The 16389-nt window shown below is 39.7% G+C and overlaps 1 protein-coding gene across 1 annotated transcript; it reads left to right on the top strand.

Moving 5' to 3' along the window:
- The first annotated feature begins 2998 nt into the window (after positions 1-2998).
- Positions 2999-16383, top strand: CALM2 (calmodulin 2). Its single transcript, XM_052649499.1, has 6 exons — positions 2999-3079; positions 8638-8668; positions 14381-14524; positions 14640-14746; positions 15144-15279; positions 15741-16383. Exons 1-6 carry the CDS (start codon positions 3077-3079, stop codon positions 15767-15769), a joined length of 450 nt encoding a protein of 149 aa, XP_052505459.1. The 5' UTR covers positions 2999-3076; the 3' UTR covers positions 15770-16383.
- The last annotated feature ends 6 nt before the right edge of the window (positions 16384-16389 follow it).

Raw genomic sequence — 16389 nt, 5'->3', positions numbered from 1 at the left:
TCCTGAAGTGGGCTCATCCTGGTAATGCCTAACCATTGACACTCCTCCACTGTGCCATGTAATTGCCTGCCTTTGTTCTTTCTTTCATCTGAACTTGCTGCTCTATTCCTCCCTGCCTTTTCGCTTTTTCCTGGCCCATTATCATGTCGGACTCAACGAAGGAGTCATGTTCTCTGGAAACCCTCTTTGGAAACTCTGTGGTGGGCCAAATCCTCTAAGCCCCCTCTAAGGTAACAATTACATTATTTTCAAATGAGTTTATACGATATGTAAATTATTGCTATTCACTTGTTAAATATTCCGGGTTATACACACCCTTGCTTATTTTGGGTGGGACCAAGAAGGCAATTGTTTTTAAATGGGGTATGGGGAATATATGAAACAAGAATGACAGAATGCTGTAAACCTGAGTGATTGGTACTTTTTTTGTTATACTTTTCTCTCCATTTGTATATCCCTGGAGAAGTGAATGGCTGCCCACTCCAGTATTCTTGCCTGGAGAACTGACAGAGGAGCCTGGTAGGCTACAGTCCACTTGTATATAGTTTATATCTAAAGTTTTCCAAATTAAAAGTTCAAAAATTAAAAAAAATTTTTTCATGTGTGACAAAATGCACGTAAAATTTACCATCATAACCATTTTAAAGTGTAGAGTTCAGTGGTACTAAATACGTAATGTTGTGCTACCATCACCGTCCATCCCCACAACTACTTTCATCTTGTAGAATCGAAACTCTTATCTATACTCATTAAACAATAACTCCTCATTCCCCCTTTCCCTGACAACCATCATTCTACTTTCTGTTTCTGTGATTTTTGAGTATTCCAAATACCTCAAATAAATGGAATCATACAATATATGACTTTTTGTGACTTACCTCACTTAGCATAATGTCCTTGAAGTTCATCCATGTTGTGGCATATTGCAGCATTTTTAAGGCCAAATAATATGCCATTTATGTACAACAGATGTATACCACATTTTGCTTATCCATTCATCCGCTGATGAACACTTGGATCCCTTTTACATTTTAGCTGTCTTGAATAGTGCCATGAACATGGGTGTAACAATATCTCTAAGATCCTGCTTTCAGTTCTTTTGAGTATATACCAAGAAGTACAATTGCTGGATCATATGGTAATTCTATTTTTAATTTTTTAAGGAACTGCCATGTTATTTTCCAAAGCGGCTGTACTGTTTTACATTCCCACCAACAGTGGTTGCCAATTTCAGAGCTAATTTCTATGTGGCTTCAAAAATGTTCATTTAAACTTAAGAGATTAAAGACTCAAAAGGGCAAATTCATTAGGAAACTCAGTATGATCATATATACACAATATTATGGTTTTATTATGGTAACCACTGTGTGCCTATCCTGTACCGGGTACTTCAACACTTTACCTAGATGGTAATCTTTGCTGCTGCTGCTACTGCTGCTAAGTCGCTTCAGTCGTGTCCGACTCTGTGCGACCCCATAGACGGCAGCCCACCAGGCTCCTCCGTCCCTGGGATTCTCCAGGTAAGAACACTGGAGTGAGTTGCCATTTCCTTCTCCAATGCATGAAAGTGAAAAGTGAAAGTGAAGTCGTTCAATCGTGTCCGACTCTTAGCGACCCCATAGACTGTGGCCCACCAGGCTCCTCGTCCATGGGATTTTCCAGGCAAGTGCTCGAGTGGGGTGCCATTGCCTTCTCTGAGATGATAATCTTCATATGATTCTAATTCTTATAACGTTTCAAGATAGGTATTGTAACCTCCATTTTACAAATGAGGCTAAAGATTAAACGTCTCATCCAAGGTCGTACATCTGACCCAACCAGTACTCATACCCAGGTCTCACTCCAAGCCAGAACCCTATTATTCCACAGTATCAAGGGGCTATTGGAATTTTGTATACTGCGTTTTTTAACCCCCCCTCCCCCGGTAAATTACCCCCATGATGAAGGCAAAGCGAAGTTGCTCAGTCGTGTCTGTGACCCCATGGACTGTAGCCCACCAGGCTCCTCCGTCCATGACTGGAGGGGGTTGCCATTTCCTTCTGCAGGAGATCTTCCCGACCTAGGGATTGAACCCGGGTCTCCCGCATTGTAGGCAGCCGCTTTACTGTCAGCCAGCAAAGGGGAAGTATAAACGGAAGTTCCTTTAGGATTAGTCAGGTGAGCAGCTGCATTCGCCCTTACCAAGATTTTCATGGGCTTTGTGGGCTCAGCTGGTAAAGAATCTGCCTGCAATGCCGGAGACGTGGGTTCGATCCCTGGGCAGGAAAGATCCCCTGGAGAAGGAAAAGGATACCCACTCCAGTATTCTGGCCTGGAGAATTCCATGGGGTCACAAAGAGTCGGACACGACTGAGTGATTTTCACTTTTCGCTTTGTGGGGGAGTTACATGGTAAACGTGTGGCCTCCATAAGGCGAATAAACGAGGCTGAGATGAAGAGCGCGGGGTACGGGTTTCACTGGGTCTTTCAGCTTCATTCTTAATCGCTATTTTCGTAGACCCCCTACAGCGGGGCGGGAAAGCTTTCGTGCAAATGTAGCGAGGAAGGATGGGTGGAGGAGGAAAGCTTTCCAGCCAACCGCAGTTGCCAGGACAGCGCGGCCCGAGCCGCAACGGCAGAAGCTGCACCGCGTCCCGGCAGCGGCTGCGAGCCCCAGTGACGCATTGCAGGTACGAACCAGCCAATCAGAGGAGGCTTCAACGATCATCGCGCTGCGCGTCGTTACTACGATGCTCTTCCGCGCCGCAAAGTAGCGCCTTTCAGGCGCCACTCCACCGGCTCTTCAACGGCTCGCTAGGGAGTGAAACACACTTACGTCATCCGTTCGTCCCCTTCCCTTTATCTTTTGCATCGTCTATCACATAATTGTGGATAAAAGGGTCTCGAGAGGAGTTGGAGGGGAGGGGGTTGGCCGGGACTCGTTTATGATGTTCCGTTATCAGAAGTGTGGCGGAGGGATCTGGCGGAGGGAGGTGTTTATGAGGCGCTGGGGGCGGAGGGGGAGAATTAGTCCGAGTGGAGCGAGCGAGCTGAGTAGTTGTGTGATTGCGTCCCGGAGGCCGGTAACGCTTGCAGCATGGTGAGTGCGTCGCTAAGCTGCGGGCGCTCGGCCTGTAGGGGGTAAGAGGCTGAAGCGAATGGACGAAAGGGAGCTAGCCTTTCTCACACTCTCTAGGATTGGTCTTCGCCAGGGGGATGGCGCGCCAGAGGCTGGGGGCGTCCACGGCGGTTGTGTCGCAGGTGCTCCCCCACCCCCACTCTCCTCAGGGAGGTGTCCCGTGGTGTACCGGGGGCCAGGCGCACCGCCCCCGGGACCTTGGAGGTCCTCAGAGGCTGGATGAGGATGGAGCCGGGGCGGGGGCAGCCTGGGTAGGCGAGGGTGGAAGGGCGGGAGGAGCGGGAGCGCAGAAGCCTTGGGTCGGGCATCTCAAAAGGTCAGCCAGGGGCCGTATTCAAAAGCTCAACGGACGGTTGGTGCGGGCGCCAGGAAGCGCCTTTGTCCGCGCGCGGCCGCCGTGCGCCGAGGGGGCGGGCGGGAGCGCGCGAGGCCCGGGGCGAGCGCCGGCGCCGCCGTTAGCCCGCAGCCCCCGCGTGCTGGGCCGGGAGGGAGCTGGGGGCGCGCGAGCGGGCGGGCGGACTAGCTGAGTGGGCCGAGTCCGCGGGGAGCGGCCGGGGGCGGGGCGGGCTCGGGACCGCGGCCGTCGCTCGCCAGACCCGGCTCGCGCCCCAGCTGCTGCGCTGGCACCTGCAGGACTGCGGAGGTCTGGGCGTCCCGCGGCGCTGCGGGGTCGTCCGGTCGGGCAACGTTTGGGGAGGTCAGCCTCGTCCGATTCCCATCCCCCACCCCCACCCCCACCCCCGGCGGCTAGGAGGAAGCTCGGTGAATCCTGATCTTTCTGCTACATATGGGCCTTGAGGCCTAATTCCACTTCCCAGGCTAAATCTAAAAAAAATTTAAGTGGTTTTGTCGTTGAAGGAAATGACTATATCTGAAGTTAAGCGCAGCCTCGCACTGCGCATCTCGTTAGAGAAAGCCAGAGACTCCAGCTGGCGTTTGAAAGGCGTTTTTCTATTCACTCACCGAAAGCCAGCTCCGAGGTGACTCCCGTTCTGTTGCCAAAGTCTATCTTACCCTCTAGTAACAATCGGAAGGATGCCTTTGACAGGGGCCACAGTCCTCTTTTGAGTGCTCACGTGCACGTTGAAATGTTTAAGATCCGTTAACACTGTATTGCCCCGCACCAACACCCTTGAAAATAGCTATTTCCGTAGCGAAAATGCCAGGTCATCTTTTAGGTGGTTTTAATTCATTTGTACATTAATGATTGTCAAAGACTATGGTGATAAAAGAGTATATTGGGGGACGGGATTTTTTTTAAAGCATTTTCCTGTCACTTGAGACCGGAACTCTTGTTCTTTCCTGTTAAAAAAAAGTCTAATGAGAGCGGTAATTTGCAGTACTTATTTTGTGGTTCCTTCTGCCAAGTGGTTACAGGCGATGGGTGTGTCCAGGAGGCAAGGTGACATCTTAAACAGGAGTTGGGAATCCTTGCCAACTGAAACCTCCACCCTGTATGGGTGTGGGGAGAGGAGTTCACATTTGTTTGATGTACTCGTTCCATTTTGATATTTTAATTATTTTATCCTAAATTTGAATATGCCGGTTGAATTTACTCTTTTAGGTGAAAATATAAGCATGTAATTAAGGTTCTGAATTGTGGGGTGAACTTTTTTATGTTATGTAAATGAAAAGTTTGTTTCTAATCACTGATAATTAAATCAAGATCTCAGATTTTCTTGATGAGGCACAGTTTGTATCTACCCTTTCGTGGTCCTTTGCCAAAAGTAAGCTTTTGTAGTTACCGATCACGTCATCACTGTTTTGAGTGTTTTTGACCGTCATTGTTAACTAAATTGGGAAGCATCCTTGCTAAGTCACTTCAGTTGTGTCAGACTCTTTGCGAACCTATGGACTGTAGCCCGACAGGCTCCTCTGTCTGTGGGATTCTCTGCGCAAAAATGCTGAAATGGGTTGCCCTTTCCTACTCCAGGGGATCTTCCCCACCCAAGGATGGAACCCTCCTGTCTTACACCTCCTGCATTGGCAGGCAGGTTCTTTACCGCTGGCATAGGTAATTTTATAATTACAAGACCTGAAGGTTTAAAATTAGGATTCCATAAAGTCAAAGAATGAACATTTATTTGATACGGAATAAGTTTGCTCACATGGCTCTTGGGTTTACATATAGTTGATATATAGTCATTGAAAGGGAAATTGATTAGTTTAAGAAGATTTGAGGCAGGGGTGATGAGATTAGTAAAAGATGTGAAGACGTGGAACTTTTGGTCACTTGACTCCAAGTGAATACCCATCGAACAGCAAGAAGATCTGTTTCTGTTAGACTAAAGAAATTAATTATGCCTCTATTAAAGTATTGAAAGTTCTAAGCTCAGATAGACTGATCAAATTAGGCCTTCAGTAAAGGTCCTAATTTTTAAGTAATTTATTCTAGTTTCCCTTTTGGGCCAAGATACTGTTCTATCAGAATTAAAGATATCTTTTAAACTCTATTGAAATAACTTAGAGACTGCTTTTGATATAGGTAAAACAAATGCCCTGACTTCTGAAAGAAAAATTTTTGCTTCGCATGGAAGCATTTGTTGTATCTAAGTAATACTTGCAGTAAACAGGAATGAATGCAAAATGAAAGTTTGTTCCATTTCAAGCCTATGGGCTCATATATTTATTGAGATAAGAATTTTGGATTATTTTTATACCACCTTTGACTAGATAAGCTCCATGGTTATCCATACCTAATTCTGAATGCCATTTGGGAAATGTTAAATAGGCACATAATTCCCTTAAGGTCACACATGTAGTCTAGATTAGTGGACTCTGTTTTTCTCGGTGTTTACAAACCACCTGTGGTTCTTCAAAATGCAGTCTAGTCCAGTAAGTCTCACCTGAAACCTGAGCAATATACTAATGTTTGGGAGCTTTCTCTAGAGTTGACAGTAGCAGTTGAAAGCAATATTTGTAGAAATAAAGGAGTAAGAAGTAATCATCTCTCTAGTGAATTACTCTTCACTGAGATAAACACATTTTAATGAGCTTGAGTTTTCCCAAAAGTATAATTCTTCTAGTTCTTCTGCTAAGAAAATGACACTCTGCATAGACAAAAATAAGAACCAAATTTATTTGCATGTCATTGGAAAAAGCTTACAAATCACAGTGCTAGGGAGCTTTGAGTTTTTACTTTCAGTAGTTTTTAGTCTGAAAGTTACTGATGAAGGTTATTTTAAAGCCTGGGACTCTGGGTTAGTAGTAAATACAAAAGAAAGTTTTTTTTTCTTCCTAAAACCTTCTCAGCTTTCATATGTGAGTCTTCCCAAAATCTCTTCCCTCACAACTTGTTGGAAAAACCCCACTGTCTCAGTTTCTGCAGATAGCAGTCAATCAGCTTTCACGTATGTTACTGTGTTTTCCACACGGGTTAACATTTTTAGTCCTAAACTGATTTCTTCTGCCCTATTTGTTCCTGGGCTTGTGGCTTCTGTTTGTGGAAATAGATTGTCTCATCTTAGAAAAAATTTAAAAAGAAATATGGAGAGTTTGCTGTAAAGGGCTTGATAATGCCCCACCTGTCTACCTTCATTGTGAAAGTTGAACTAGTCAGGTTGGTGTTTAATCTTAACATTGTAGGTTCTTTGGTTAATTAACTTACATAAAATAATTTTCACTGAACTTTTGGGGCTAGCCCTTTATATAGCTTCTAAATGCACAATGACTCTGCAAGGTAGGTATTAATATTCTGTGTTACAGATGGAGTTGACAATGAGAAGTTGAGTAACATGTCCAAGGTCACATGGTGGCAGAGCTGGGATGCTAAACCAGTGATGCCTCAAAGCACCATGCCATGTTATTGTTATTTTAGAAATGATAGAAATCCTGCAGGATGGAATTGGATCAGAGGTAAATCGTCTATAGCCTCTAACAAAGTAAAAAAATAACAGTGGATTTACTGGATTTTAATTCTTATTTGTAGAGAACACAATCTGATTTTATACCAAATACTTGGAGAATTGGGATTTGTCAGGATAAAAGTAGATAATTTTTATTTTATAAACTTGTGCATTTGAGCTTGATTATTGGCTTTTCAATTTTAAATTGCTAGACTTGGCTTTTTTTCTAAAGACCTTGCGTTTGCTTCAAGGTCAAATCAAAATTGATCAGGGAAAGAAATTTCTGCTTTTCTGGGTTTCTTCTCAAATGTTCTCATGCTGTCCCCTAGAGAAAATGTGAATGCCATCCTGTATTAAGGTTATTATCCTTTCCAGGGGTGTGTTCATTTAAAATGAAACCAGGCAGTGTTTATTTTTCTTTCATATCAATAAATGAATGGATTAATCACAGTATGCTTGACTTGTCAGTGCCTCTGAATATATGTTCCAATAAGCAGTGCATGTCCAGGGAGGAAGGCCACGTGAGGAACAGGGAACCTTGTTATTTTGCAAGTATCTTTATAGTGTGCTCTGAATTTAAAACTTGAGGTATCTGCTGTGTCCAACAAGTGTTTAATCCTGACCCTACATGTTAGTAATTTTGTACTCCTGCTCCCTAAAATTTAACCTTAGCCTTTTTCCCCGTCTGTAAGATAGAGTATTAATGGTGGTATTACCATTTAGGGTTGTGAAGATTGAATAAAAACATATATAATGGGTTTCAGCAAATGCCTGAACATGCCCTTTTTTTTTAAGTAAAAACAAGTAACTGTTCTCCATTTGCTAAAAACATCACAAATCTTATCACTTTGGAATTTTAAACATCAAAAGAAAATGAATAACTGGACTTAACATTTTGTAAATAATGTACTTCAAATATTCAGAATCCTGGATTCTCTGCAGTTGCATGGCAGATGAGGAGGAGCAAAAAACTGGTAACTTTCATGTTGCCCCAACCAGTACACCTTGGATTTTTATCTTTTTGATAAAGAGTTTGCTTAGTAATCTTTGGGTTTTTTGAGGTTTGGAACATCACATGTTCAAATGAAGTATGTAATCACTTATAGGGAAAGTTTAAATGTAGTTCTTGTTTATTGTTTTTGATTCAGTGGAGATTTCTGGTATTAATGGTTTTTATCTACCTGAGGAGATGAGCTTAAGTTTAGAAATACTACTTTGAGAAAGGAAACAATGCTTCTTTTGCATCATCTATCCTTGCTTTAGAAGAATACAGTTCCAATTAAACTTTGTAGTGTTAGTGTGCTAGATTTGCTTTCTTAAAATTTATATAAAATTTAGACTTTCTAATATATTCTGAAATATTTTCACGTCTTAAACTTGGGGGCAAGGTAGTTTAGCTTTGGAGATAAGTGAAGTGAAGTCGCTCAGTCGTGTCCGACTCTTTGCGACCCCATGCACTGTAGCCCACCAAGCTCCTCCGTCCATGGGATTCTCCAGGCAAGAATACTGGAGTGGGTTGCCATTTGCCCCCTGTGTTTGGTACTAAGGAGTGAACTAAATGAAGTTCAGAAGTATATGAAACCAGATAAACCCTAAATGTTTTTAAACTTGTTTCTGTAACTGTTAAACTACATACTGTCAAGCCACTTACCTATTTCTTTGATTTCTTTTTAGGCTGACCAGCTGACTGAAGAGCAGATTGCAGGTGAGAAATAACTTTGCTAGGTTATACCCATTGAATTTTATTATAAATTGAAAAGCCATTCTCAAAAAAAGATATTTGTATGAAAGAATTTACTTTGATCTGTGTAGTAGATGGGAACAAGTGTAATGTAAGAGAGTAATTGAACCTGCTTTGGCAGGTGAGAAGGTAAGCTTGTCTGTGAAAGATGTGTGGGGCTAACTGTAATTAAAGACATGTTTTTAGGTTATGTAGATATACTTTTGAGCCTGGTGTTGGGGTGCTCTTTGTTTTGTTTTTCTTGAAGTTATTTTAGTCTAAAGATTAATTCTGGGCAGTTTTTAACACTGAAACTTCAATCTCCACAAGAAAAGAGGCCAAGTAGTAGTTAACTTGAAATGTAAAATCAGAAAATGAATGTTGAATTTACTGTGGTTTAAAGTAGCTAATATTTTAACCTTAGAATTGCATATACGGTCGGTCAATCAGGGAATAACCATTTCTCTAGTGAAAAACTTAGATCCAAAAGTTAGTATTCTGTTTTACAGACACAGTAAATTTGAGTTTTATCTTAAAAGCGGTGACAGCTATTGAATGAAATGTTTGTCTTGTATCCTTTAGTTTGCTGTGAAAATGTGAAATTGTTACATAAAACCTGATGTCATGTAGTCATCATGCTGAACCAGTAGTACTTTTGATTTTATTCTAATGTTTTTGAGGTGGCTAGTTAACAAAATGTTGGGGAAACTTCTAAAGGGTTGTTTTAGTTTTTTTTTTTTTTTAAATTTCAGTGTTGAAATGCTTTTCAAACTGTATTCCTTGACTTCCATTAAAGAGAGACTTAGTAACGAAAGCATCAGGAAGTTTTAACTGCAGTGGTTTTCCTGATAGGCAAAGAGTTTCAAGTGCTCAAAAGCACTAAAGCTTTTTTTTTTTAACGCTAGAGAAAACTGAGAAACCCAGTTGGAACTCAGGTATTACTTTATTACCCCACACTTGATACACAGACTTGGCAGAGCCAGAAATCAATAATTTCAAATTCTCATCACAGATAATATTTGCTTGGACTGTATAAAGTAGAAGGCTATTAGCACTGAGGACTTCTTACTATGTGCATTTGACTTAAGCTGGGAATTTGCTCTTTAGGGTTGGTAAATTTGTATGTATAGAGTATATTGAAGTAGGCAGGCAGAGCTTTGGAAATGATTTCTTTTGTTCATATATAGTATTTTAGGTGTATTGATGAAATGTAAGTTATTCTGGAATAGTTTTTTAATGTATGACTCGGGCTATTATTTCCAATCTTAAGTTCTTACCTTCTCTAATAGACCTGTCTTCTTTGCCTTTGTTTCTCTGTAGTCTCAGTCAGGTAGTTGTGCATGGCACAGCTTGTTCACTTTAGGGTAGATAGTGAATTATTCAAAGTGTCAGTTACATAGCTGGTGCTCATTACTCCTTTCCCAAACACACATACAACTCTTTTAAAAAGTAGTTTGTGTCTGTTAAATTCAAGAGGATCAATCCTCAATACTTGATAGCATTTTTGTAAAGAATACATGCAGTTCATGGAACATTGTCCTTATGATAAATTCTATCTTTTCATTGATTCCTGTCATACAATTAAATTCTAGTGAGAGTAGCAGGAAAATCTGTTCTAGGTTCTTTCCCTACCCTGCCTTTTCCTAGGCTTTTAATAAAGCTGTTCTTGGATGCCAAGTTTTAGTGAACCTTTAAAGTAGAGGAGCTAAAGCTTTCATGCTACTAAAATAAAAATCCTTATTTTCTCTTGTTTCCCCACTACCTCCCACACAGTAAGGACTGAGTAAATATTTCCTGAATATATAAATTTTCAAAGATATGTGCCACACAGATATGTTCTAAAGCAGTACCTACTCTATCCTAACAATTACTCTGCCTCCTCCTAGAGTCCCTTACTTTTGAGTTGCAAAGTTGAATATACTAAGGTACTTTTTCAGTTAGCTTTATCTTCATATGCTGACCGATTTAAAATTCCTCTAGCAGGTAACTTGGCCTAGAAAAATGTATGCTTACAGTTTAGGTGAAGTGTCTAGAATTGTTTATGTTACCCTAGTCTTAAAGAGCAATCCAGAACAGTCTAGTGTGACATCAGTAATAACAAGTTAATTTTGTTGATGACTTGCCATGATGTCGTTAGTTGTTGGTGTTTAAAGGAAAAATGTAAAATAATTTTTTTCTTTAAAGAAATTTATGCCTAAACTTTTAAATTTCAGTGTAGGGATAAAACTTCAGTTCAGTCGCTCAGTCGTGTCTGACTCTTTGTGACCGCATGAATCACAGCACGCCAGGCCTCCCTGTCCATCACCGACTCCAGGAGTTCACTCAGAGTCACGTCCATCGAGTCAGTGATGCCACCCAGCCATCTCATCTTTTGTCGTCCCCTTCTCCTCCTGCCCCCAGTCCCTCCCAGCATCAGAGTCTATTCCAATGAGTCAACTCTTGGCTTGAGGTGGCCAAAGTACTGGAGTTTCAGCTTTAGCATCATTCCTTCCAAAGAAATCCCAGGGCTGATCTCCTTCGGAATGGACTAGTTGGATCTCTTTGCAGTCCAGGCTTGATTTTAAAAAAAAGTACTAATCTTACTCAATAATAAAGGCCTTTAAGGATTTAAATACATGGCCTTTAAAGGATCATTAAGTTCAGAATTTTATAAATAAATAGAAATTGGTAAACAGACATTAGGTTTTTCTTAATTACGATAACCTGTTTTAATAATAATGTGAATTTATGTAAAACAGAATTAGAAAGGTATCCTGTGGTTGCTAATGAAAATCTAAAATGAGTAATAATATATGACTTCTGAAAGTTTCAACTTAGGCAAAACTCTAATAGATTTTGGGAGGTTCCATCAGTTATATTGAAGAGAACTGTTCTACTGTGTATTGGAGTTTTGACTCCTAGGTTTATATTTCAAGTCATTCCTGGGAATTACTTGTTTAAAATGATATGCTTCTATATATGAAGATTAAACAAGTTCTGAAGCACAGGTGGCGAGCTATAAAAGCAGGTGAATTGATTTTTCAGTTTATTTTTATTTCAGGATTTTACAGGTATTTCTGCCTCTTAAACTTCTTGAAATTTAGAACATACATAAATGTGTAGCATGCATCTTTCAGAAATACTTTTTGAAATTAAGTCATTTAGTAAAATGATTATGTCTGATAGTTATATCTGGGGATTTTTGTACATAATGGTGTTAAATGATGCCTGTATTATAGCAGAGAATGTAATTAAATATAAATCTCTTAAGTAATTTTCCTGGAGGCCAAGTTACTAGGTGATAGATGCTAATGTACATCCTGTTTTTAAAAAAACTCGGGTAAAGTAGAAATATTTTAATCAAATTCTGCTGTTTGCAGGACTTACTGATTTACTTTTGTCATTGAATTGGTCTAGGTTAGTATTGCATATTTTCATAAGATCAGTCAGTAGTTTGGTTCTAAGCTTCTAATATCGGGACAGTTTCTCTGAAAACAAGTTAACATTTAAATGGAGTGGACTGTTTAGCACTGAGAGTAAGTAGCACTTACTACAGTGATACTAGTCTAAAGCTAAACAATTAAAAGAATCAAAGCAGAAGAAAATAGTGTGATAATCCAAAATGGTAATAGGACTCAGGTACTTGTGTGGGTAATTTTAAATAAAGAACCCATTTGGAGGCTATTGTGATAGTCTGGATAAAAGATGATGGGGTCATGAACCAAAATGTTGGATGTAGGGATGAAAAAAGAATCAGGCAGTATTTCAGCAGCAGAATTCAGCAGGCCTTGTTTCAGGGGAAAAGAGTTAAGGTAACTCGCTTGTATTCCTAGGGTTGCTGTGTATGGAATTCATTTTCATTAAGTTTTCCCTGAGGTCAGCTAGGGGAGATGTCCTGTAGGATGTCAGAAATAAAAGTATTACGTTGAGAGAGATGAGTGGACTAACTGAAGTCTTCATCATTAGTGGGCATAGATGAAATGGCCAAGGAGAGAGAAAAGAAGAAATTTGGTCAGATCTACATGCAAGAGACAAATAGTGAGACCCTTTGGCAGTATAAGGTAGAAAGTAAAGGGCTTGTGAAAGTCAAGAGAGGTTTTCCTCTGTAGTTTTGCTACAGGAAAATGACATCATCTCTTTCTTGATATTTAAGTACTTGCCAGGCATAGTTCAATGTGCTTTACTTATATTAATTATTTAACTTAGGAAGTAGGTACCAAGTGAACAAGTGAAAGTCACTCAGTCATGTCCAATTCTTTGTGACCCCTTGGCCTATGAGAGGAATTCCCCATGGAATTCTCCAGACCAGAAGACTGGAGTGGGTAGCCTTTCTCTTCTCCAGGGGATCTTCCCAACCCAGGTCTCACATTGTAGGTGGATTCTTTACCGGCTGAGCCACAAGGGAAGGTACAGTTAGCCTTAAGTAACAAAAATGAGGAAGCTGAGGTGGAAAATTTGCCCAAGGTTCAATCACTAGTTAGTAGCAGAGCTGGCAATGGCACCCCACTCCAGTACTCTTGCCTGGAGAATCCCATGGATGGAGGAGCCTGGTGTGCTGGAGTCCATGGGGTTGCGAAGAGTCAGACACGACTGAGCGACTTCGCTTTCACTTTTCACTTTCATGCGTTGGAGAAGGAAATGGCAACCCACTCCAGTGTTCTTGCCTGGAGAATCCCAGGGATGGGGGAGCCTGGTGGGCTGCCATCTATGGGGTCGCACAGAGTCGGACACGACTGAAGTGACTTAGCAGCAGCAGCAGCAGAGCTGGAATTCTTTTAAGCCCAGGCAGTTGAGTTCCAAATTCTGCTTTTAGTTTCTGCTTTATGTTTTTGTATTTACTTGCTGATTGAGCCTAATATCTCTGCTCCTACTCGCTTTGTTATTAGCTTATTAATGTGCTCTCTTGCACTGTTAAAGTAAATCTCTAGTTTCTCTGTATTTGGGTATCCTAGACTGTTCTAGTAGCTTTCCATGTAATCTAGTAGTGAACTATTGATAAAAACAACATCATTTCACAATAGTACCTTAAAGATTTTAGGCAATAATACATTTCATTCTGTTGCAAGCTTGGAATTTATATTCTGAAGAGAGGTCTAAATTATTTTTGTTTTCAATGATAATAACAGTTAAAACTGGCCATACATCCCTTTATCATCCCATTGTTAACATCATTACAGATTATTTGGTGATAGTCTCTTCTGTCTTCCAGAAAAGGAAACTAGCTTAATGCATGTTGTTCTAAAGTTTAAAGTTTTTTGTTTTTGATTTAGTAAGTGATTAAATGGACTTAATTTTGACTTTAAGGTTACTGTAAGTAGTACAGTTGCTGTATAGAAATAAACATATTTGGTCCTTTTCTACTGTGAGTGTAGGTTAGATCTGCAATTTAGAATTGTGTTCCACAGAAAATACAGAAGGCAGACATTTGGGGTTTTTTGGTTCTGCTTTTTCAACAATAATTTGACTTTTATCTAGTCTAGATTTTGTAGTTCCCTGTGAGATTTTAGATGGAAAAAACTCCCAGGTAGATCAGTATGAGCATATGATTAGCTTAAAAAGTTTGAAATACCACAAGGTTTTCCACCTTCAGGAATAAAAATCCCATTTCAGGTCCTATCTCCATATAATATCTTTGCTTTGAGAGTTGATTAATACATTTCGCTTAGGTTACTTTATTTTTAACCTGTACATTTGGATTGTGTTTTCTTTTTCAAACAGAATTCAAAGAAGCTTTTTCACTATTTGACAAGGATGGTGATGGAACTATAACAACAAAGGAATTGGGAACTGTAATGCGGTCTCTTGGGCAGAATCCCACAGAAGCAGAGTTACAGGACATGATTAATGAAGTAGATGCTGATGGTACATCTTCTTAATTCTGGGTTTGAGAAGAGGGCGTTGAAGAAGTGGCATTTAAATTCTATTGTAATATTTCAGTATTTCAAATATTGTAATATTTCAACCAATACCATTGCAGGTAATGGCACAATTGACTTCCCGGAATTTCTGACAATGATGGCAAGAAAAATGAAAGATACAGACAGTGAAGAAGAAATTAGAGAAGCATTCCGTGTGTTTGATAAGGTAAGTATTTGAAACTGGATTTGTTCCGTTTTAATTTGAGGATTTTTAAATTTATTAGGATCTCTTAATCTCTGAAGATTTGTTTTTGTGATTATTTGCCAACATACTTTAATATCAAGCAGAAGCTTTCTAAGAATTTAGTGTAGGAGATTTCGTAATAACATTATTTACCAACTGAGCCATGAGGGAAGCCCAGTAGTTTTATATATATATATAGAGAGAGAGTATTAGTTTTGTGGCAGAAGAGGTATTGACTTTGAAACTAAGAAATAGTTAAATAAAGGTTTGTGTGGATTTCTAAAGTATATTTTGCTCCTGAATGTGAAGTTTAATAAACTTCTTATCTAGCTCATTACATCTGTAATATTGCTCAGACATTTCACTAAATTTTTTGTAGGATGGTAATGGCTATATTAGTGCAGCAGAGCTCCGCCATGTGATGACAAACCTTGGAGAGAAGTTAACAGATGAAGAGGTTGATGAAATGATCAGGGAAGCAGATATTGATGGTGATGGTCAAGTAAACTATGAAGGTAAGTCTTTCCACTGTCAGAGCCTTATCCTGTGCATTACTGTCAGATCCTACCCTTTTAAAAGAAGCACTGCACTCCAAACTAGGATAAAACAATTTTTGGTAACCATTGTGGAACAGTTTTAAAAGCTTATTTCAGGATCCTCAAAATTAAGGTGACTTTAATGTCTTTCATTGGATTCTCCTTCCTCCAATTAGCTTTAAGTCTGAAATTATACATGCTTCTGTTCAGAAGTATTACATATGATAAACTAAAGCAATAATTGGTTTATTTGTTGATAATCATAAGTAATTTTTGATTCATGAAGGACCCAGCCTTAGCAGTAAATTAGCTTTCCTCTGTACTTTATAATTTTGAGGAAAGACAGGGGAGTGGGAATTGCTCAGTAGTTGAGTAAATGTGATTGGTTTTGTCAGACTTTGCCATTGACTCAGCATCTTTGTATACTTCTTCTTTTTCAGAGTTTGTACAAATGATGACAGCAAAGTGAAGACATTGTACAGAATGTGTTAAATTTCTTGTACAAAATTGTTTATTTGCCTTTTCTTTGTTTGTAACTTATCTGTAAAAGGTTTCCCCCTACTGTCAAAAAAAAATATGCATGTATAGTAATTAGGACTTCATTCCTCCATGTTTTCTTCCCTTATCTTACTGTCATTGTCCTGAAACCTTATTTTAGAAAATTGATCAAGTAACATGTTGCATGTGGCTTACTCTGGATATATCTAAGCCCTTCTGCACATCTAAACTTAGATGGAGTTGGTCAAATGAGGGAACATCTGGGTTATGCCTTTTTTTTTTGAGTAGTTTTCTTTAGGAACTGTCAGCATGTTGTTGTTGAAGTGTGGAGTTGTAACTCTGCGTGGACTACGGACAGTCAACAATATGTACTTAAAAGTTGCACTATTGCAAAACGGGTGTTTTATCCAGGTACTCGTACACTATTTTTTTGTACTGCTGGTCCTATACCAGAAACATTTTCTTTTCTTGTTAACTTGCTTTTTAAACTTTGTTTTAGCCACTTAAAGAAAATCTGCTTATGGCACAATTTGCCTCAAATCCATTCCAAGTTGTATATTTGTTTTCCAATAAAAAAATTACAATTTACCC

The sequence above is a fragment of the Budorcas taxicolor genome, chromosome 11 (genome assembly GCF_023091745.1).
Source record: "Budorcas taxicolor isolate Tak-1 chromosome 11, Takin1.1, whole genome shotgun sequence".
NCBI classification, from domain to species: domain Eukaryota; kingdom Metazoa; phylum Chordata; class Mammalia; order Artiodactyla; family Bovidae; genus Budorcas; species Budorcas taxicolor.
The sequence above is the reverse complement of the archived record's forward strand: the minus strand, read 5'-3'. Positions and strand labels throughout refer to the sequence as shown.

Excerpts from the sequence above, each read along its gene's own strand:
- CALM2 (XM_052649499.1), top strand. Across the intron at positions 8,669-14,380 it reads GACTGAAGAGCAGATTGCAG|AATTCAAAGAAGCTTTTTCA; the intron begins GTGAGAAATAAC and ends TTTTTCAAACAG. Across the intron at positions 14,747-15,143 it reads CATTCCGTGTGTTTGATAAG|GATGGTAATGGCTATATTAG; the intron begins GTAAGTATTTGA and ends AATTTTTTGTAG.